This window comes from Palaemon carinicauda, chromosome 3, assembly GCF_036898095.1.
Source record: "Palaemon carinicauda isolate YSFRI2023 chromosome 3, ASM3689809v2, whole genome shotgun sequence".
Classification (NCBI taxonomy): domain Eukaryota; kingdom Metazoa; phylum Arthropoda; class Malacostraca; order Decapoda; family Palaemonidae; genus Palaemon; species Palaemon carinicauda.
In genome coordinates, this window is record NC_090727.1 from 117,133,647 (window position 1) to 117,157,324 (window position 23,678).

Consider the following 23,678-nt stretch of genomic DNA (forward strand, 5'->3'; position numbering starts at 1 on the left):
TGGGGTATGAGAGTTTCCATACCCGCTTTAGGGAACAGCAAGGAGCGCATCCATTCGCTAGGAAGGTAAGGTCCCGTGGCGTTCTTCTGAGAGCCACGGACCCATCTGCGCAGCTTCTCTTGTGCTGCATCCCTTGACTCCGCTATCTTGGGGTCATCAAAAGCCTCGGTAACCAAGGCCTTGCAAATCTTGTAGTCCTGGGGGTCCCAGTACCAAAAAGGTCCCTTGGAAGTGGCGCAGGAGGCATGAGCCCTGCACACTGCATGACCACAGAAGTCCTTGCTCCTGATGTTGCAGAAGACTTGTAGGCACTTTGGATGGTTCTCCTGTAAAGAGAGGAAAATTAAATGAGTATGCGGAAGTTTATCTCACCTGATAAACAACTATATAAAATATTATTATTAATATTTTAGCATTATAGCTTAGGATAGACAAGCTAGAAAGGAACTAGGAAAGACACATACTTGTGTTTCCTGTCCAGCCAATTGCTGTGACCTCCCCCAAAATTAAAACATAGAGTTTCCTATCCAGGATACCAAAGGAAGGGTTCTAACCCCTAGGGGTAGATAATTGTAATTTAACACTGACCTTTCCCAAGGTTTTAATAATGTGGGATAAATGGTAACTGATCATCTATCAGTCTGTTGAAAGAAATCTTTTCCTTCAATATAAAACTGGTCTCAACAATAGACTGTGCAAGGATACACAAGGTATGTTGAAAAATATCTACTGTATAATACATACTATAGTTTTCAGACGCCGGCTGGGGTAGTATCTGGGGCACCGGCCGGGAGAATGTATCATTCAGGCTTCCATCTAACCACAAAAACCGTTGCCGGTCACTGTCGGCCCCGGGTATGTGGATGGCAGTCCAAGAGAGGACTGAAGAACACTCTATAGAACAGGGGTCTCCCACCAACAGCCGTCACAGCCGGCACAACCTTTCCCGGAGCCTGTGTCCATAAGGGAAGATTGAGTGACTAAGCAGCTGCCTATGTAGGAGCCCGGCCGGGCCGCCCCACAACCTACCCGGCAAGTGGTGAGATTGTAGGATGACGGCCACAGGGTTACGATGGTTAGGCCATCGCTAAAGGACAGAGGGGGGCAGGGAAAAGGTCCTGTATAAAGTGTAGAAGGCGGCAGCAATGTTGCCGGCCCCACCACACAAGTGAGAAACTCTGTTTCAATATCGGCGCCATCCTAGGCGGCAGAAGAATATCTATTCTTCAACCTAGGGTCTGCCGAAATAGTGTTAAGAGGAGGCGGCAGGCTTGCCGCCCCCTCTCAACAGGGGAGAAACATCGTTTCAGTGCCGGCGCCATCCTAGGCGGCAGAAGAATGTCTATTCTTCAGCCTAGGGTCTGCCAACACAGGGCTAGTTTTCTAGACCGCAGGGGAGAAGGTGGCTGCTTCATACAACCACTTCAAGTGCGGCCTAAGGAGGCATAGCCTCCTATGCCAGCAGCTGAAAGCCGGCAGGGGAGTGACTACTCACCCTGCTGCCCGGCAACCAGCAAAAGATTGAATACTATGAGGTTCTGTCAAAAACCCAAAGTTGGCTATCCGCCAGCAAGGGTAAGAGACAGAAAACACTAGCCTAGTCAAGCTGGAGTGTCTACTCTATGGCAAGACCAAGATAGGGTTATAGCCTAAGGCGACACTCAGAGGGAAGGAGGGATTACCCTTAAATCTCCACAGGAGACGAGTATCGATTTATATAATAATTCTAGGAGATATCTATCTCCGCCTGAATTGACAAAACGATACACAAGGGTAAACAGAGAACATGTATGAAAGTATACTAAAGCGCCTAGGCTAGTAGCCTAGCGCCCGGCGAGATTCGGTTACTTAAATCGCTGAAACTCTAACGTATACGATCGATGAGGAAGAGGAAATATATACAATCAATATATCTTTACAAGTATAAAATGCCTAAATAGCTTCATATTTAAATGCTATTACAACTAGGAATGTTGTTCTATATCATGCATGAAGGTAAACTAAAGCGCGTAGGCTAGGAAGCCTAGCGCGGCGAGGTTCAGTTACCTAAATCGCTGAAACTCTAAAGATTTCAATCGACATAATATATAACTTCCTAGAAAATTTGAACTGAATAGCTTCGTAAATATTCATGCTATTATAACCGGGAAAGTCGTTCAGTCTAACTAAATAACACATGCGCTATGAACGACAGCGCCCATGGCACCTCCGGTGAAGGCGGAGCTCCAACACTTAAAATTAATCTAATTTCCCTGTGAGGCAGGAGCTAAAAATTATACACTGTAAAGATCAAATATCACAAATTATTAGTAATTTGTATTTTTCCTAACATACTTACCGAGAAACACTTTCTTAGGAGTTACCTGGAACCTCCTCTCAAACGACCAGAGTTTTGTGTAGTTTCCCTACTCCCATTTTCTATAATGGTATGCCTAGCGGAGGAAAACGTGCCCTGAGGGCAAACCAAGGTAGGCCGCATGCTCTCTCGGGTAGTAAGCTTCAGTAAGTTCTATGAAAGTAACAATACTAAAGATCAGTGAGGCACCTGGGGGAAGGAAAGGAGGGCCATAACCCGAAAGTGTTTCTCAGTAAGTATGTTAGAAAAAATACAAATTACTAATAATTTGTGATTTGTTCCAACACAGAGACTTACCTTGAAACACTTTCTTAGGAGACTTACACTTTAGGAGGTGGGAGTGCCTCCCTGACTAAAGACCCAAACAGCTGGAAAGTAGGATAAACTACACAAAGAGCTCATTACCCGTGTAAAAAAGTACTCCCCCTACATAATTCCTTGATGATGTGCTTGATGAAGTATAGATATACGGGGGTTGTGCAGGACTACTGTCTAAGACCTATGGAAAAACCATCTAAGGACTTCCTCGTACATTCCTTGAGGTAGTGCGAAGTGAACTTCGATTGGTTAGACAAAGTGCCTACTCTAAGAATCTGAGCTACTGCCATGTTCTTTTCAAAAGCTAGAGAGGTACTTCTACCTCTAACATCATGTGCCCTGGGCTTTCCTGGAACTGAAAGTCTTGCACTAGAATAAGCTTGAATGATGACTTGCTGAGCCCAAAGGAAATGGTGTTTTTGTAAATTTTCTTTTTCCATCGTACCCGTGGAGACAAAAAGATACTTTATGCCCGGGCGGAGATTCGCCGTCCTCTTAGATATTTCCTTATAACTCTGACAGGACACAAATTCAAGTCACCTTGATTACCTGATTTTGGAATTGCTGGAATAGAGAAACCCTCGAACCTAGGATCCCAAACGGATGGGTTTTGGGTTTTTGGTGACAAACGAGGGGACAACTTAAAGGAGATATCTCTCCAACCCCTTGAGTGTTCTACCACGTAGGACAACCCATGAATTTCTGTTATTCTCTTCGCTGACGCCAAATCTAACAAGAAGACCGCCTTAAGCGTAAGATTCCTGTCCACTATATCCTTCAAAAGTTCGAAGAGAGGCTTACTAAGCATATCTAGAACTCTAGCCAGGTCCCATTGCGGAACCCTAGGAGACGAGGGAGGACAGGACTGCTCAAAGCTCTTGATGAGCATCGAGATGTGTCTAGAAGAACCTAGATCTATTCCTTTCAAGAGAAAAACTTGTCTAAGGGCGGCTCGTACCCATTTACTGCTGGAATCGACATGCCCAACTCATCTCTGAGGTGAACGAGAAAGTCTGCGATGTCGGGTACCGATGCTTTTAAAGGCTTTATTTTCTTTGAAGCACACCATTTAGTAAAATCTGCCCATTTTGCTCGGTAGACAGCTGTAGAGGACTGTCTCAGGTAAAGTGACATTCTAACAGCTGTCTTGGTTGAATACCCTTGTATTTTCAGGAGGCTCTGGATAACCTCCAGGCGTGAAGACGAAGGGATTGAGGATTCTCGTGGAACCTCAGAAAGTGTGGCCGCCTAAGGAGGTCTGGTCTGTCTGGAAGAGGCCACGGAGGGAGAATAGCCAGACCTTTTAGGTCTGCGAACCACTCTCTCTCCGGCCACCAAGGCACTACCAAAGTCATCTTTAGGTTGTTGGCTGTCCTTACTCTGTTGAGAATCTGCCTGATCAGGGCGAAAGGAGGAAAGACGTACACGTCCAGATTGTCCGACTTGTGCTGAAAGGCGTCCTCCTATGCCGCCTTTGGGTCTGGGACAGGAGAACAGAATACGGGAAGTTGCGCGTTCAGCCTTGTCGCGAAGAGATCCATTGCCGGTGAACCCCACATTCGGATGATGAATCTTGCTACCTCGGGGTGAAGAGACCATTCTGTCCCTACTACTTGGCCTATCCTGCTGGGGCCGTCGGCTAGAACGTTTTTCTTTCCCGGAATGAATCTCGCCGACAGTCTGACTTGTTCCGCTTCTGCCCATTTCAGGACTTACAAGTCGAGAACGCACAACTCCTTCGACTTCAATCCTCCTTCCTTCTTTATGTACGCCACTACTGTGGCATTGTCAGACATTAACACCCCTGAGTTTCCCTTTAGAAATGGACTGAAGTGTAGACAGGCTTCCTGAACAGCCCTCATCTCCAGAACATTGATGTGGAGAGACTTTTCTTTTTCCGTCCAACTGCCTCTCGCTGCTTTTCCTAGAAGATAGATTCCCCACCCTTCTTTTGATGCGTCTGTGAAGAGCAGAAGCTCTGGAGGTCCGGAGGACAGTGGCATTCCTTTCAGAGTGTTCACTCGATCTTGCCACCATTCCAGGGACTGTTTGGTCTCCCGTAGAACTGGAACAATCACGTCTGGGGAACTTCTCTGATCCCACTGATCTTATAAGTTCCACTGGATGCTCCTGAGCTTCTGTCTTCCTTGGGGGACCATCATCTCTAAGGACACTAGGTGTCCTATCAACCTCTGCCAAACCTTTGCTCTTCTGGGTTGACCCGCCAGGAAGGGACAGAGAACTGGGTCTAGATTGGTCAACCTGTCTACTGATGGAAACGCCTTGACTAGTAAGGAATCCAGGACTATCCCCAAGTACGTCATCTTGTTGGTTGGGGACAGATGAGACTTGTCCAAATTGATGGTGATGCCCAGAGTTTTGCAAAGATGAAGAAGCTCCGCGCCTTGTTGCTTCAAGACTTCCTTTGAGGAAGAAAGGAGTAACCAGTCGTCCAGGTACCGAAATAGACGGATCCCCCGTTCGTGAGCCCAAACGGAGATCGTCGTAAAAATTCTCGTGAATACCTGGGGGGCTGTGGACAGGCCGAAGCATAGGGCTCTGAACTGCAAAATCTGGGCACCCCACTTCACCCGGAGATACTTCCTGCTTGCTGGATGAATTGGGATTGGAAATAGCCATCCTTGAGGTCTATGGATATCATGAAGTCTCCTTCCCCCAAGGACGCCATGACTGTTCTTGGGGTGTCCATCTTGAAATGCGTTTTCCGAATGAATTTGTTGAGGGCTGACAGGTCTATCCCTGGTCTCCAATCTCCCGTTGTTTTCTCTACCAGGAAGAGTCGACTGTAGAACCCCGGACCCGGAAGATGAACAGTCTCCATTGCTCCCTTCTCCAACATTGTGGAGACATCTTCCTCCAAGGTTGCCCTCTTCAGGGGTCTTTGGGGGCCACCCACTCTGCCTGGTTTGCTGGAATCAAGGGAGGTGGAACTTCTAGAAAAGGGAGCCTGTAGCAATCTTTCCAAACAGTTACCGTCCACGGTTCTGCCCCGTGGAGTTTCCATGCTTGCCAAAATAGTCTGAGGCATCCCCTTACCTGAGGCTTGGGCAGGGGAGGGGGGCCTCCCACACTACCTTCTACGGGAGGAACGTCCTGAACGGCCTCTCCTGGCTGAAGAGAAGGAATTCCTATAGGTGGAAAGGGGCTGAATTGGTTCCCCTTCGGGAGGGATTCGCTGACTGAGCCCACTGTGATGTCGAAGGTACTCTCCTCACTTGAGTTGGGGAAGACCGAGAACTAGCAGGCACCTTGGATACAGGCCTTCTAAATACCGCTCTCCTCACCAATTGAGCCTTCGGCAAGATGGTATCTTTCTTCTTAGCCAGTTTCTCAGCAACTTCTTGGAAAGGTTCTTCAGGACCGAGTCTCTTCTCCTCAAGACCCAGTTCGCAGATAATGCCAAGGCCTGGAACGTGAGAAACTTAAGGGCACGGCAGCCCGATCCGACCAATTCCTTTAGGGCTTCTCGCTTGGTAGGGTCCAAAGAGTCCGTCGGGATCTGGGTACCTACTAAAGTAGTAGCCCACCAGTCCAACCATGAGGCGACATTCACGAAATCCTAGGACATCTCCTCCATCATGATGGACTCGGATTGTGAAAAGAGAATGGGCGCGGCAGACGCCCTGTCTTCCGGGGCACCTTGTATTAACACTTCTAGGACGTCCTCTAGCTTGCTAGCCCCATGTGGACGTCCGTCTAAAGCATAATACCTGCTTTGTGATTTCAGGCCCTGTAGCAGTTTGGCCAAACTGTGACCTTTGGAGGTGTCCCTATTGCGGGTGACCACCTTATCAATATGGGCGCGCCCCAACTTTACGTCCCTCGCCTCGGGAAGAGCCAAAGATGACTTCTTCTGGACGGGCTCCTCCATAATCCTGTTAAGGCCAGAGCGCCAGACATCTTCTTCCTGAGGTAGTGGCTCCTCAACTTATTGTGACTCCTTATAAGGAGATCACCCTCCTGTAAGGGGAGTCCTCCGGTGCTCTAAGATCCGCGTCCGCATCCACGTCCTCCGTCCAGCGATGGGGTGTAGATTCATCACGGGCACCTCTGCTCTGACGGGACCCGCGGCTAAGACCTTCTGGAGAGACAGGCGCCTCTGTCACTTTCCGAGCCTTTGATAATGGGACGGGCTCCTCCGTGGAGGAGTTTGACGGAGGGATCCGTGCACGTGTAGAGTCAACACGGGCACCTCCGCTCTGCTCATGGTTAAGCCCTTCAGGAGAGACGGGTGCCTCCGTCATTTGTCGAGTCTTCAACAAGGGGACGGGCTCCTCCGTGGAGATGTTCGACGGAGGGATCCGTGCACGACGATAACCTCCACGGGCTGACTCGTCGAGGCTGCCCCCGGAGAGCCTCACCAAACAGCCCGTGACTGTAGTCAGGTCTTTGAGCTTACTCTGGATGGGAATTGCCGTGGTGGCGAGGGCCTCCGTCCTATAGACGGAGTCCTCCGTTAGGACGGGCATTGCCGTGGTGGCGAGGGCCTCAGTCCTATAGGCGGAGTCCTCCGTTAGGACGGGCATTGCCGTGTTGGCGAGGGCCTCTGTCCTATAGGCGGAGTCCTCCGTTAGGACGGGCATTGCCGTGGCGGCGAGGGCCTCCGTCCTATAAGCGGAGTCCTCCGTTGGCACGCCCTCAGTGTCGCAGACCGCGTCCTATGTCCGGGGTTGATGAGCTGTACCGACGGGCGCCTCCGCACTAGGTTGTGGACTGAGGATGAGCATTGCCGTGGAGGCGAGAGCTTCCGTCCTCCGTTATCTTCCTTCGAGGGGGACGAGGCTTCTGTGGGCTGTCGATCGCTCGCATGAGCTGACTCGACGAGGCTGCCCGCCGAAACGGCGACTCCCTCCGCTGGTCGGGAAGAGTCGTCTATTTCGCGGCCTTACGCCTATCTGACGAGGACCTTGGGTCCTTCCGAGGGTCAATCTGTGGCTGGCAGAGGCCCTTCTAGGAGGACTGTCTCTGTACGCCAAAGCTGCTCCTCCTGAGCTTCTTCCTCGCGACCTTGATGGCCTCCTTCCACGTCGCGATCTGGAACAGGACCAGGAATGAGAGCGCCTTCTCCTGGGACCGCCGACGGTGAGTCTTCCTTCTCTAGGGAGCCTTCAGCTGCGGAGACACCTGAAAAACATGCCCAAGAAGCGGGCGAAGAGACAGGGACATTTTTTACTCCACAAGGGAAAAACAGACGAGACGTGACCCGCGAGCACCAGGGCACCGTCTCTAAGACACCCACTAACCTCACCTTCAGGCCCACCACTTGCCTGGAAAGAATCTGCTACCCCACTATCATGAAGAACAGACTCCTGGGGAAGAGCCACTGGCTTCTTCCCCGCAACGGACTTACCTCGTCCCCTACTCTGGGTAGGGGAAGGTGGTAGGGAAACTCTAACTGACGTTCCTCCTGGAGACGTCAAGGGCAAAGAGGTGCTAGCCTTCTTGGGCGACCTCTAGGAAGACTTCTTATTCTTGGTACCGAAGCGTACCCGCTGCACCTCTGCCCCTGCACGACGAGCACAAGACTAACAAGTACAAGGGAAAGCAAATAGGAATATACTGTAAAAGCACAAACCACAAGGTAAAAGCACTAAGCACGAGGGAGAGCACAACAGGCCATGCGGTAACCACACGGTACACGAGTCGGGGACACAAGGGTCGCACTGAGATAAGAGGAGCGTCGAGATGATACCACGACGCGACCAGAGAACTTACTGGAGCTTATGAGAGAGCATGCGGCCTACCTTGGTTTACCCTCAGGGCACGTTTTCCTCCGCTAGGCATACCATTATAGAAAATGGGAGTAGGGTAAACTACACAAAACTGGTCGTTTAAGAGGAGGTTCCAGGTAACTCCTAAGAAAGTGTTTCGAGGTAAGTCTCTGTGCTGGAACAAACACAAATTTCCAGAGGCAGAAGAGGCTGGTGATTGCATGATAAATCCACGAAAAAAGAGCGTATACGATAGAGCAACAGGGAAAACCACTGTGCGAAACCGCTATAACAATAGGAATGACGCTCCATCTTGGATACAGCGCAATCTAGATACTCAATAGTAGAACGGGAGGAAGGGTACCTTGATAACGGCTCTCCTTCTATTTTTGCCACTTTACCCCTTGAAGCGAAAACGCTATTCGGGGTGAAGATCGCTATGTGTCGTATCAAGATATATGTCCCCTGATTTATGCAATATCCTTAAGAGAAATCTTAAGGATATTTGCGCCAGGAGTTAGAATTCTGGAGACCTAAAGGTAAATTTTCTGGGAATATCACTGTAGCAAATATCCCTTAAAAAGCTACTTATAGGAACCTTCCATCAAGACGACATGGCTTGAGCCCAAAAAGGATGTCTACTATAAGATCTCCTAGTAAGAGAAAAGGTTGTGCGAGTTGTTTAATCACCTCTACTATACTATCATATGAGATGTTATCATTTGGAGGCAAGTAAAGAGAACAGATTGTGTATTTTCTCCCTATATCAATCTGTACAACCACTTCCTGCAGATGGGTACAGATAGACAAAGATACTTGGGGAACATCTCGACGAACGTATATAAGACTTCCCCCATGGCTTCCAGCTCGTTGATCATATGGTGTCCTATAGCTAATATACTCTCGAGGACAAGGAGTATTAGCATCGAGCTTGCTTTCTTGTAGACATACAGTTATAGGGGAGTGCTCACGTATGAGGAGCTTAAATTGTTCATATTTCGCCCTTAAACCCTGGCATTTCCATTGCAGAATGGAGGAAAAAACTATGGTTTATTTTTTGGAAGACACCTTAGATGAAGTCTTCCCATTGGCAATATTTGATCTAACAATATTTCCCGGTGGTATCTCTAGAGAGGATCTTGATATAGTGGGTTTTGTGTTCCTCTTTTTCTGTGTCTCCTTTTGATCTAATTGTTGAGGAGGATGGTGGACCTCCACTTGAATTTCTGATTGGTTCAATTTACCTTCTAGTTGATCAGAAACATCAGCAGACAAGATATCATATTTATTTGAAGTCATGACTTTAATGCTTCTTATGGTAGAAGGCGAGAGAGATGGAGGTCTCTCTCTTTTTCAATTAAAAGGTTGTGAACTGTCAGGTTTTTGCACATTCCCCACTACAGGTTCACCAGGTAAATTGGTTTCAAGTGGAACCTCCATCAGATCGGGCAAGGACACGGCCTGAGAGAGGTTTGTACTATTGTTTAGAATCGGAGTAGTTGGATTTTGAATAACTTTCAGATCTTTAAGGATCTGTTTTGATTGTTCTACAATTTCTGGACATAGATTTTCGATGGGACTTTCAACCTCTTTAACAATTTTCATTTGTTTCTTCATCTTAGAAGTAGAGATATAATTTTTGTCTGTGTGGTTTGGTAAGTTTTTCTCCAGAACCACTGAAAAAGGTTGCCCTGGTCTTATCTGCTTTTCAAGAGCTCTTTTACGACCCTCTTTAAAAGTAACCCTTTCCATGGTCCTAATGGCCTGAATTTCTTATTCAAAAATAAACTTGATGCAGCTTTTAGATGTAGCTGGATGTGTTTCCCCACAACGTATGTAATTATTGTTTTCTCTGCATACTCCATGACTACTTTTCCCACAGTTGGCACAAACAGCTGGCTTATCATTTACTTTTTCCTTGCATTTCTGGCTTAAATGGCCATACATTTGGCAATGATAACATCGCAATGGAGAAGGGATATAAGGTTTCACCTTCAAAGATAGCCAACCAGCCTTTATAACATTTGGTAATCTACACTGATCAAATGTTATAATCAAAGTAGCAAGAGGAATACATTGTTCTCCAACTCTCTTTCTCATTCTGACTACTTTTACTACTCCTTGACTTTTCAGTTCATCCTCAATTTCTTTTTCCTCTATATCCAGCAATTCTGGAGCATATATCACACCTCTACTCTGGTTGAAAGTAGGGTGCGAAACGCATTTTACACTATGACCATCCAATGTTGTAAGTGTTTTTAGCCTTTCACCTTGTAATGGGGATAGTGTCTCTATCAAGAGACTTCCATTTCCTTGGGGTAGACTATTTCCCTGTTAGCTTTGAAAACATTTAAACACTCATTTCTTCCATTTTCAAATTCTAAGATAAAAAAAATTTCATAATTCCCTACTTCATAGTGACCAGGTAATACTTCTACTTTTCTATATCTTTCTGTACTGTCATCATTTCTCACACTCTCTCTCTCTTCTTCTCTAGTGTTTTTTTATCATTCTTTCCATAACGCATATAAGGCTCCAACGTTACAATATTAGAACACGAGTTGGAGCTGTCTGTACCAAGGTCCATGTTTGTATTTTCCAGGTCGTCAACAGAGGGATGGGTTTTTTTCGGTATGAGCAAGCCGGGTTATCCACCTCTTATGTGGCCCAACACAAGAGGAGGTTTCAGCAGGGACCAGTCCTCTATTAGAGAGGGGGCTGCCTCTCTTAAGGTGGGCGTACACTGGTCAGTGGGGATGGTTAGCCCCTCACACCGGCGACTCCAATGCCTGGCGTCACCCATTACCCGCAAATATGGGTGACTAAAACCGGATCACTGGAGCCCGACTCTTAACAGACTTGGTCTGCATCCAATGGGGGTCTGCCAGAGGGTGATGGCGCCTAAATTAGCACAGTTTGAGATGGTATGCCGTCCATCCCACACTGTGCCAAATCCAAAGAAGCAGTCAAAGTATACTCAAACAAGCCAAAGGCGTCAACAATATTGCGCCCAAAAGGAAGAGATGGGAGAAAAAAAGAAATAACCAAAAGGAAAAGAGAAAGTGCTGACTGATTTTGTTGGATCAACAGCTGGACACCGAGGTCCAGTGGGAAGTAATTCCCACTGTTCATTAGAGCCAAGCTGCTAATCCCAAAGTCCCCCATCCTCATCAAGGCTTCAGCATCTGGGGGGGTTATGTCTTGGGAAAGCATGTGGTTGGCCACTTCTGGTGAGGCTAGAACGAGCCTCTGATGGGTGTCTGGAGCGCCTTGTAGGCACACCTTCTGCTAGCTAAGAGTATAGCTTCAATAGTTTGTTGCGAGAAGCAAGATTAGAAAGGGCTCTTTTATCCTAGACTTACTTCTATTGGAGAGGAGCGCCTGTGGCATAGAGATGACAAGTGCTCGTGATAGCAGGATGATGTCTTGAAGAAGCATAAGTTCGCCAATGATGATGACTCTCGTGTCTAGAACGAACAGGTGAAAAGTGAGGATCTTCTTCTTCATGAAAACACTTATAGCGATCAGGCTGGGGATATCGCCTACGATTGCGAGAGTAAGCGTTGTCCTTCAACAAGGAAGTCATAAGATTGCTTGAACGCTAAGCGTGTACTAGGGGAGCGCATGTTTCCTCTAACAAGGAAAGATCCTAAGATTGCTTGAACTCTGAGAGTGAGGGCATAAAAGGAGGCGAACATCTAGAAGCGGTTTGGCCGTAGGGAAGCAAGGAGACGATCACTTGAGGGATGCGTGGCACGAACAATGAGGCAAGGAGTGTCCACGAGAGGGGGTTCAGGAACACTTCTGTCAGGTAAGGCCAGATGAGATAAATCCTGGTAATCGGAAGGTTGCTTAGGGGATGGTGAGCATCTCAAAATATGTCTAAGAGAAGATAGGTCATAGCAAGCATGGTAAGAGGAGACAGGGCTCCTTGTGTGCCTTGGTAGACATGATAGAAGACATGATCAAACTGCATCAACATGCTGGAAGAAGCAAATCCTGTGATGCGTCTATAATAGAGGCGCACCCGAGAATACACGAGTCTAGAGAAGCACATGCAAGCCTCCAGATGATATGCTAGAAGAGAAGGCTAACCTAAGGTAGTGTCTTTGTGAGATGTGTCTGGAAACATACACGTCCAGAGATGACTAATGAAAATCCTCCTCGGTAGTTGAAACTCATGGATGAAGCCTTGAATAAGGAGTGTCTGGAAAAACTTGATGATGAGTCGTCTCTTGAAGGTCCAAAGAAAAGTAGACCTACGAGGTGCTTCTGCAGTCCACCTCTAACGAGGATGGAGGGTAAAAGTTGAGAAACAACTTTGCGAGTGTGCTCCGAAAAGCAACACTCCAAAGGACACCGCCTTCAACAGTGGTAAGCAAGCACTAGCTTGCTCGATGTGCAAGCTAGAAAACCTTCCCCACTGAAGGTGGACTGAAGACTGCACGGGAAGGCACCTAGGAGAAGACTCTCCCTGTGAAGATTCTGGCGATCAAAGGGAGAAAATGGAGTTATTCCAAAGATGCCAGCTACAGGAAGGTCTAGAAGTTCCAAGACAAGCTGAAGAAAGGCATCAGAGGCATCTATGATAGCCCTCCGAAGGAGGAGGATCTGACACGCTCTGAAGAGCTAATGCTCTGGAGGAGACCTCCAAAAGGACAAGGCCCTTGGTTCAAAGCTGAAGACATCCGCAGTCACCAGCAGCACCTCACAAGGGAAAGATATTCTGGAGAGGAGACATATCTTCCCCGATGAAAAGGGAAACCCAAAGAGCTACTGCCTTCAGGAAAGGCTGCTCATGTTTCTGTGGGGGGAGGGAGCAGCCATCCATGGGAATGTCTGCCTTGAAGTTCTAAGGGCTCCCACTTAAAACTAAAAATAAAAAAAAGACTCCCCTCAGAAGGATGGTACTCCTGCTTCTCAAGGGAAACAGGAATGCCTCCCTACTTTGAGGATTGCCAAATTAAGGTATAAGTCAGAGGTTGTGGTTAAACAACCTCAAGGATAACTCCAAGGTCACCAAAAGATTGCTTACCCAAGGACGACAATCACATAAGCCATGAAGTCCTGTCCCCCAAATGCCAGGCAGGGGCGATATTCAAAGGCTACAAACACACACACTTAGAAGATGCCCTTGGATATAGTCGAAGCCTCTCCGAAGGATGACTCCTTCCATAAGAACCAACACTTCATAAACACACTGGAAAATAAAGAAAAATTAATTACTGTCATCTGAAAATTCCAGCCAATGAGAAAGTCTGTTCTTACCATCGTTTGAAATAAAAGGGAATTGTTACTGAGCAGGTGGGGGGAGGGGGTGGCTGCCTCCATACTATACTCTGAAATGTAGTTACCCATCGGTTGTTACACCTCGCTATACTGCAATTTTTAACTGCCGTGTCCCAGCTTTGTTGTTCTCCTCTCCTTTAGTAAAGGACAATGGTTTTTTATTTGTGTAGGAACAATTGCATTTTAAAAGCAGACATACCTTCCTACTCCAGAATTAAGTCCTTCATACATAACACTTAACTAGGGACAGAGATTTAGATAGTTTGTCGATTATTTGTCATTCACGTTCAACATAGACTGAATGAATAAGGGGGCTTAGGCAGTTCCTGTGAACTATTGAGCACAGCTTATACCCACCATTGGGAACAGTTTTAAACTGCAATTGGGCAGTTTGAACCCACCATTAGGCACAGTTTTAACCGACAATTGGGCACAATTTCAACCCACCATTGGGCAAGTTTAAACACAGCAGTACGAGTATGATGCTGTACTGGTTTATCTTGCTAAGGGGAAGGATACAGGATATGAAAGAGAAATTTTGTTTTTTATTCAAAGATCGAGATGCGCTCACTTTATAAACATTGTCTATGTGACTCACAGGTAAGATTCATTGAAATACTGTAAAAGATAATTTCCCAAAGCAAATAAAGAAAAAATTGCTATGCTCCTAAACATCAGAAGGATTGACCACAGACAATTTTAGACACAACCCTTCAGAATCTCTAAGAAAATCTACATCTTTGTGAAATCTCCATTCAAATTACAGTACAATGCACTGATTAAAAGCAATACAGTGAACCCTCGCTACTTCGCGGTTCGACAATCGCGGATTCACCACTTCGCGGGGTTTTCCCATAACCCATATATATATACATATCGCGGATTTTCCGGAAAATTCGAAAATACCGCGAAATCTGAAGATAACCAAATACGATATTTTGTTACCTGTAATTCCATTAATACTGTAATTATAGTAATATCTGCTCTTACTGATTGTTCATTGCATTACATATGATATATAATTCAGCACAGAAAGAAATAAAACACGAAAAGAGAATGTGATCATACGATAATTCAGTACGTAGTAAAATTAAATCGAACATGAAACGCAAATCAGATGCAGTCATACCATATTAGAATGGTGTGTACTGTAATGGATGTGCTTCTTTTCCATGAATCTTTTGTATGTATACGTACGTAGTACAGTACTGCATCCAATAATATTCTTTGTTGCAAAAATCACATTTCGAATAAGTACTGTAAGCGTACGAGAGAGAGAGAGAGAAAGAGAGAGAGAGAGAGAGAGAGAGAGAGAGAGGCGTAAAATAGCGTACGTACGTAAATTTTTATTATTATTGTTATTATTATTATTATTGTTGTTGTTGTTAATAAAATTATTATTGTTATTATTATTAATCATTATTATTATTATTATTACTGTACAGTATTATTATCATTATTTATTATTATTACGGTATTGTACTTAATCTACGTACGTTCAGTGTGCGCGGGACATCTTCTATGAGTAATCAACGCACCATAGTACTGTATAAGACGGGTTGTGATTGGTTCAAGCGCTGATAGATGACGAATCAAAACTCAAGTTTTGTTATCTAGCCTGTGATTGGTGTTTGGCCCGCATCTCCAACCCGCAGCATCAGAGTTCTCGCGGGACTGCATCGTTCACTTTCTCTTTCCGCGTATTGCTGAGTAGACGTTCTTAAGTTTGTGAAGTTGAATCTGTGCTGTGTGCGACTGTTTTAAGTTGAACTTTTTGTTGAACTTTCTGTTACAATGGCTCCCAAGCGTTCTGCTTCTAGTAAGGCTGGTAGTGAGCCTAAACGCCACCGAAGAATGATGACGATAGCTGAGAAGGTTACGCTTCTCGACATGTTAAAAGATGGTAGAAGTTACGCGGCCGCCGGCCGCCATTTTGGCATCAACGAATCCACCGTTCGCTACATCAGGAAGGACGAGGCGAACATTAGAAAGACTGCTGCAATCACCTTTAGCAGATCAGCGAAGCGAGTCGTTACAACGCGTAATAAAACGATCGTACGCATGGAAGGTGCTTTAGCTGTGTGGATTGCCGACTGTCGGAAGAAGAACATAGAGTTGGATACGAACACCATCCGAACAAAGGCTTTGAGCTTGTATGAGAATTTTGCGGCAAAGGAACCTCATGACGACGATGGCGACCATGCTGAAGAAGATGATGATGTAGATGATCCTCAACCAGGGACCTCCACTGATTCCCAGCGTCAGAAACAACGTTTTTCCGCCAGCAAAGGATGGTTCGCGAAGTTTCAGAAACGCTTCGCCCTGAAAAGCGTTTCCCTGCATGGGGAGTCTGCTTCCGCTGACACTGCCGCTGCTGAAACTTACGTGAACCAGACTTTCAAGAACATTATCGCTGAAGGTGGATACAAGCCGGAACAAGTGTTTAATATGGATGAAACCGGCTTGTTTTGGAAGAGAATGCCGTCGCGAACTTTCCTGTTCAAAGAGGAAGCCAAAGCCTCTGGCTTTAAGGCATTCAAGGATCGCGTTACCCTCGTGATGTGTGGCAATGCTGCTGGATTTTTGTTAAAGCCGGGGCTTATTTATAAGTCGAAAAATCCTCGCGCTTTGAAAAACAAAAATAAGAATCTCCTTCCCGTGTACTGGATGCATAATCAAAAGGCATGGATTACGAAGATGCTGACCTCCAACTGGTTCCACCAGTGTTTCATCCCGCAAGTCCATGAATATCTCTTAGAGAAGGGCTTGCCATTCAAGATCCTTCTCCTTATGGATAACGCTGGTGGACACGCAACTGACCTGTCGCGTGAGGGCGTTCAGGTTGAGTTCCTGCCACCCAACACCACGTCATTAATTCAACCAATGGACCAGGGGGTTATCAGGGCGTTCAAGGCCCTCTACACGAAGAATACCTTGGCGGACCTCGTTGCGTGTGTGGATGCTGCCCAAGATGACGAGGATGAAGACTTCAACTTGAAGGCGTACTGGCGGCAGTACACCATAGCCACGTGCCTGCAGAATATTCAAAAGGCACTTCAAGAGATGAAACCTGCAACTGTAAATGCGAGCTGGAAGAAGCTGTGGCCCGATATTGTTTACGACGACAAGGGATTTACTCCGTCGGAAATCCAACACTCTGCAATACGGAAATCTGTGCAGTTGGCTGCCATAATTGGGGGTGACGGGTTTGGCGACATGACGACTGAAGACGTCGACGAGTTGTTGGACTGCCATTCCCAGCCCCTAACTGACGCAGATCTCGAAGACCTGACGAAATCGGCAAGTGAGGAAGAGAGTGAGGGTACCCAGGAAGAGACCCAAGAAAATGTAGAAGAAACGGGCTTAACATTAGAACGGCTCGCCAAGTTCTGCAACCATATGAAGGAGGCGAAAGAAATGTTGCAAGAGTGGGACGAGGATATGGTTCGCGCGATGCAATTCTGCAACAAGGTCGATGACATCACGACTCCCTACAGGATGCTCTTGGATCGAAAAAAGAAGCAGCGGCAACAACTTCCGATCACAATGTTTTTTCAGCCTCGCAAAAAAGAGCCAGTTCCTCCTGCTAGTACGCCTTCGGAAGAAATTGAAGAAGTTGAAGAGGTGTCCCAGGAAAAGACACCTCCGTCTGAAGAGACGTAAAATACTATCATTGACTGCACAGTAGAACACATCATCAGCTTCATCATCATCATTTCTACTGTGCAGCAAATTCATCGCCATCGTCATTCAAGTTTTTCTGGAACTTCTTTCGTGGTGAGTACAGTAACAATCTTTATTTTTTACTTTAACCTGTTTTATAGTTTAGTACTGTACGTACTGTATGCATTAAGTTAAAGGGAAGGTTTTAAAAGTCTACATGTTGTAACCTATCATATTTTTTTTGTTTAAAATTTACATTTACGTACGTAAAACAATCTCTCTCTCTCTCTCTCTCTCTCTCTCTCTCTCTCTCTCTCTCTCTCTCTCTCTCTCTCTCTCAAATTGTTTTCCTGCTTTGCTACGTACAAGTACTGTATAATTTATATTTGTAAGGTAACATATTTTGTAAATGCTTTGTACTGTAAATACTGTATGTACTGTATCATTATTTATCACTATCATCATGCGTGTTAAATGCCTTGTTTGTTCTGAGCGTGGTTGTTTACTGAGCGTACACGCCGTCGTTTCAGGCGGCGTCATAAAGAAAAAGATTTCATTTGGAAGTCCTAAGAAAAATACGTAAACTAAAACATTGGTAATAAAAAAATCAACATACAGTACTGTATAATCAATATAATCGATGCAAAAACTAACCATACGTACATATATGTGTACACTAAATGAGTTTGTTTCTTCATTATGATCAGAGATGAACGTAAACAAAACATTGGTTGCCATTTTTTATCGTGCTTTTTAGGTGTTTAGGAAACACATGATATAAAATCGCCTTTAATATTTGTGCCTGTTTTAGTTTAGGGTGCTGTAGTACATGCATTAAGTGTTCTGTACATTACAGGGTGTAAAGGGTGGTTTGTTAACAGTACTACGTACAAGGGAAGGTTTTAAAAGTCCGAATATACATGTTAAATAAATAGGTAAATATGCTGTCACTACTTCGCGGATTTTCACCTATCGCGCCCGCGTCTGGAACCTATCTACCGCGATAAACGAGGGTTCACTGTAAATACTCTTCCCACTTCAGTCACAAATAACTATCATATATATACATACATAAAGTAAAAGTTTGCACCTAAGGAAATAAAAGCAATACTAAATCTATGAAGTATTCATAACATTACTTAATATATAATAGAGCAAACACTCAGCATATGTTAATGTAAGTACTCTACCTTATTTTCTCGCAATGAAAGGTGGTGTTGAGCCAACATACGAATAGCTAGGCGGGATGTCAGTGTTTTATCCAAAAACTGGGCAACTTGATCTTCATGCTGAATATGTCGGCGACATTCCCGAAAACCAGCAGCTAAATTTGTCACAACATCCTGAAAATCATACACTTTTAATCAGTTTAATCAGACATATTTTGTCAAAACATATTTCTACGAAGCTGGTCTAGTGTCGGGTAAATACAGTAGGTAATTAATTATTTTATTCATGTTTTATCTGTGCATTGAAGAGATGAATAGCCAGCTCGTAAAATGAGCTCCTCTCGTGTAGACGTATGTATATTATGTATTAACAGCCATACAATACATAATGCTTGAAAACTAAGCAGTACTGTACTGAAATTGTGATAACAGCCATACGATGCACAATACTAGAAAACTAAGCAGTACTGAAATTGTGTGCTTTTTTAACATGAAAAAATTACAAAAATTTATCATGTTTCTTTGGGCTCAGGCCATGTTGTGCTGATGGAAGGGTTCCTATAGGTAGCCTTCTAAGGGATATTTGCTACAGTGATACTCCAAAAGAATTAAACCAAAGGTCTCCAGGATTCCAACTCTAGGCACGAGTATCCAATAAAGGATATCGTATATCATGAGACATATTCTAGATACGACATATGGCAATCTTCACCCCGAATAGATTTAACGCTTTGATGTAAGGGGAAAGAGTGGCAAAAGGAAGGGGTGCCGTTCTAGGTACCCGGTGGATCTCCTTCCCTACTACTACCGCGATGCCATTCCTATTCTTGTAGCCTGCTAAGTGTTGTGCTCTCCATTAGCCCGGTTTTTTTTTTAAAGTTTTGGATCCTATTTTCATCATGCAATCTCCAGCATCCTCGTCATCTGGAAAGTTGAGTATTAATTCTTTCCTGAGGGTAATTTTGGTCTCCCTCTTCACAGTTAAATTTCAGTAATTCAAGTGTGTTTGGGTGAGCACTGCCGAAACCGAAGGCAGCCATTTTACGACTGCTGTCACCCGTTACATTCTTACATATTATTTAGATAGTAGGGCGACACTTCCTGGTTTTACGCTATTGTATTAGCTAGTTAGGCAAGCTATATAAGATGTGATATTGCATGCCTGAATTTTATCCTTTTTCTATTATAAGACTTTACTTAACATATTCGGGCTGGAACCCCGGTGGTAACTGATCACCTTTGCCTGGGCTCACATATACGCTAGTAAAGTAATTCCCCCTGTTTAGCCTCACCCTATCGTTTCTTGATATTCTCTTGAATCTATGGATAAGTTACGATAATTATTCTCTCTCTGAGAGAAGAGGCTAAACCCTTCTTCCCTCCCTGAGTGACGCCACCGGCATAGGCGGCAGTCATTGTCTCACTTCATCGCTGTTGAGTAGAACGATGTTCTTCCTGCCCACGGCTTTGAATCAGATAGTGACATACTCAAGGTGCCCTTGTCTTACCGATGACAACGTCATCAGCAGAGGAAGTCATGCTTCCCAGCTTATTGTTTGGAGGAGGTCGACATAACCAGCCGCCACCTCTTATAACAATGAACTGTAAGACCCTCAACCCCTACCCCCTCTGTCCTTTCGTGACGGTGTGTCGTCACAAGATTCTTTCACCGTTATTCTGCTAGGATGATTGCGTTACCGCCAGGTGTTCTACCCGGCGGCAGTTAGTTCCTTCGTCTCACTTCTACCTTCCCTCTGACTTCCCTTCCTTCATAGGAAGTTGATAAGAATGGGGGAGGACTGAGACGTCTTCTGACGGCTTCCGGCAGGAAACCTAACATACTTTGGAAAGTCTTCAGCTCTCTCTTGAGTTGCCATCAGCATTTCTAGCCGCCGACTTTATTGCCGGTGACAGGCTAGTTTGTAGATGGGTGGAAGCCAGAATCTGATAGATTCTTTTCCCTTCCATTGGAACTTTCATTCTGGTAAGGAGACCGTAGGTGGACTTATAGTCCTCCTACACTTCCCGCTGTTATGTCCATTCATAATATTAGGAAATTCTCCTTCCTTAATCTTTCTCTCTTTCTTTCGGTTAGCACTGTCAGGTACTAACCCATGACCGGCAGTGATTGCCGGCAGACTACTGAATATAATTATACAGTAGTACAAATGTTTTCTAGCATATTCTGTGTTCTCTATCACAGATGATTGTAGAAAGCATGATATTTTGCTGAGGTTGAGTAATCTCTTAATACCCAGATGATTTTCCTTGATCATCGGGGATTTACAACACCCGATCGGTATTAATACAGTACTACAGGTGGATATGTTGGTATAAACTACTTACTAACTCTAACTCTAGTTTCTAGAGTTTCTCTCTCTTGTACCTTCCCTATCAGGGAAACTGAATATTAATAAAGGTCATAGCAATAGCCTGGGAGAGGAAATTCTGATATGTGTCTTTTCTTATTCATTTCAAGCTTACTATCCTAAGCTACCATATGCAATAGTGATTACTATTGTTATTATACATTGTATGCCTTTATATCACTGATATACAAAACGACATACTCATGTAAAGTATTTTTCTTTACAGGATGACCCAACGGAGAAGTGCAGAGCAATGTTCTGCAATCACAAGGGGAGGGACTTCTGTGGCCACACGATGTGTAGGTTTCATGCCCCCTGCTGCATCGTCACAGGAGTCCTGAAGTAATGGGACCCGAAGGGCTACACCATCTGCTCAACCCTGCTGACCAATGGCTTCGGTGAAACACCCTAGTTACCCTAAAGGCTAAGGACACATCGAGGGATACCCTTCGCAAATGGGTAAGGGGGTTCCAGAAGAACTCCCCAAGACCATAACTACCCAATGACTCCCTGAGGTGCTTACTGTTTCCCCAAGGCTCTGCCGAGTGCGGTGGTGTCCCAGGAACAGCTTCGGTCCCTCTTCATCCAGCTGAAGGTCGACTCGGACATCAACAAGGCCTTAGAGGGCATGGATATCCATCGAGACACTTCTGACACTGAACAGGACCTGCTGCAAGGTATCCCTGAAGAGGACGGAAGTTCCTCCCCAAGTGGAGGAAGAAGAATCCCTCTCAACGGCGACAGATGATCCCCAGTTTGCCGTGGCCGCATATCAATCACTGCCTTCAACGTCCTCTGCTCCAACTCCACAACCTGTTGCTCAGGATAATGCGAGCGAAGAGACTCTGACATCTCTGAAACGCATGATGGAGTCGTTCCAACAGGAACAAAAAGCTATGCAGGAATTGTCCAAGAAGCAGCAAAGGACTATGCAGGAGATCGCCAGTCTTGGAACCACCAAGGGCACGTCTACTAAGAAGCCTCTTAGAGTGTCCGATCTCCCTCATTGCTCTGAAACCAATCCCTGGAGGTACGAGGAGCATATGCCCATGATGGATGGGAAACTGTTCGTTTCCAAAAAGTTGGGGGCCAGACAGATCGAAGACCTTGAGTTCTGGCATAACTTCTTCCCTTATACCGAGTGCTATGTGAGACTGCGGGACGAAAATGCGACCCAAGAAGAAACTGTCCCTAAAGAGGTCATCGCGTTTGAACACGATAAGGCGCAGGCCATCCTCCTGAAGACCCTGAAGGGAGCCGGATATATAAATTCCAAAGTCTCAGCACTGAGTAATAAACACCCCACCTTTCTTGCACCTTCCTCCATCTCATTTCCCTTTACGGAGAAAGCGCTAGACTTTGTCGTCAAGGCTGCCGACGAGGGAAAACCCAGCCCGACTCTAGAAGAACGTAAGCCATTCTCTCTCGCACAGCATACCTGCGAAGAAAAGTGGAAGGATGTCCACCTAACCTTCTCTGTCTCCAAACTAGACCCAGAGATCGCAGGACAGCAGTTCAACGAGAACCTTCCTACCTTGCCAGACCATCTTCTGAGGAAGGAACAGGAGTCGAAGGAGAGACTTGCGGCCCCTCTCTCTCATCAGAACTGCTTGGAACTAAGCGGAAGCCAACATAATGCCCCAGAAATCTTCCTCTTTCTGGCCAAGTCTCACATGGGTACCCTTGTGAAAGACCTTTACGCTTTCCTCAGAGCGAGGAGAGCTTGCAGAGAGTTCGTCCTAGCTGCAGCAACCATCATGCACAAACCAAGGAAGCTGATTACCTCGAGCATCTGGGGTAAAAACCCCTTCCCACAGGAACTGGTCCACGAGGTCATTGCGAGCGCAGCAATGGAGAACAGGAACCTTCTCCAAAAGTGAGGTATGTCTTCAAAGAGGAAATCTTCTACGGAAGGAGGTCCCCAACCCAAGAACAAATGGGCAAGGAGACCACAAAGACTGGCACAAATCCCTGCTATGATCATGACCACAATGCCTCAGACCACCTCCCAGATGGTCCCTCAACAACTGGTAACCCAATCACCAGTATTCAACCCTACCTTTAAGAGGCAGTCGACTTCCTTTCGCCCTAGCCAAAAAGGAAAAGGTCCTAAGAGAAGTTCTCCAGGAGGTAACTTCTCTCGGGGCCGAGGAGGACGTGGTCACGGAAATAAATCCGCAGGACCCCGCAAGCAATGAGGGGTTTCAGGTAGGGGGCAGACTCCATCACTTTCGGGATCGCTGGACCTTCGATCCCTGGGCCCACAGCCTAATCCCCAATGGACTCGGGTGGAAATGGAGCAGGATTCCACCCCGTTTTCCAGAATTCTTTCAACACTCCACCCTCTCATTGGAAGATAATACCTCAGAACTCTTGAACAAGAAGGTGATAAAGAAAGCAAAGTCCATCAAGTTCCAGGGAAGGCTGTTTTGCATTCCCAAGAAAAACTTAGACAAACTCAAGAGTCATTCTAGACTTGTCTCCACTCAACAAGTTCATTGAGAACAACAAGTTTTGGATGCTTACTTTGCAACACATAAGGAGCCTTCTGCCAAAAGGGGCGTACATGATCTCAATCGACCTAGCAGATGCTTACTGGCATCTCCCGATGAGTCGTTTTCTCCTCCTACTTAGGATTCAGACTATAGAAGAAGAAGTTTGTCTTCAGAGCAATACCCTTCGGACTGAACACAACCCCAAGGATATTCACAAAGCTAGCAGACACAACCGTCCAACAGATATGCACCGAAGATGTTCAAGTGGTAGCATACTTAGACGACTG

At 45.7% G+C, this 23,678-nt stretch overlaps 1 protein-coding gene across 1 annotated transcript in view; it reads right to left on the reverse strand.

The window, feature by feature from the left end:
- LOC137638421 (branched-chain alpha-ketoacid dehydrogenase kinase-like) overlaps window positions 1-23,678 on the reverse strand; it is a 323,487-nt gene that overhangs the window by 99,893 nt on the left and 199,916 nt on the right. The window contains exon 5 of the mRNA XM_068370483.1: window positions 18,549-18,701. Within this exon, the coding sequence (XP_068226584.1) occupies window positions 18,549-18,701 (153 nt within the window). The remainder of the gene's footprint in view (window positions 1-18,548; window positions 18,702-23,678) is intronic.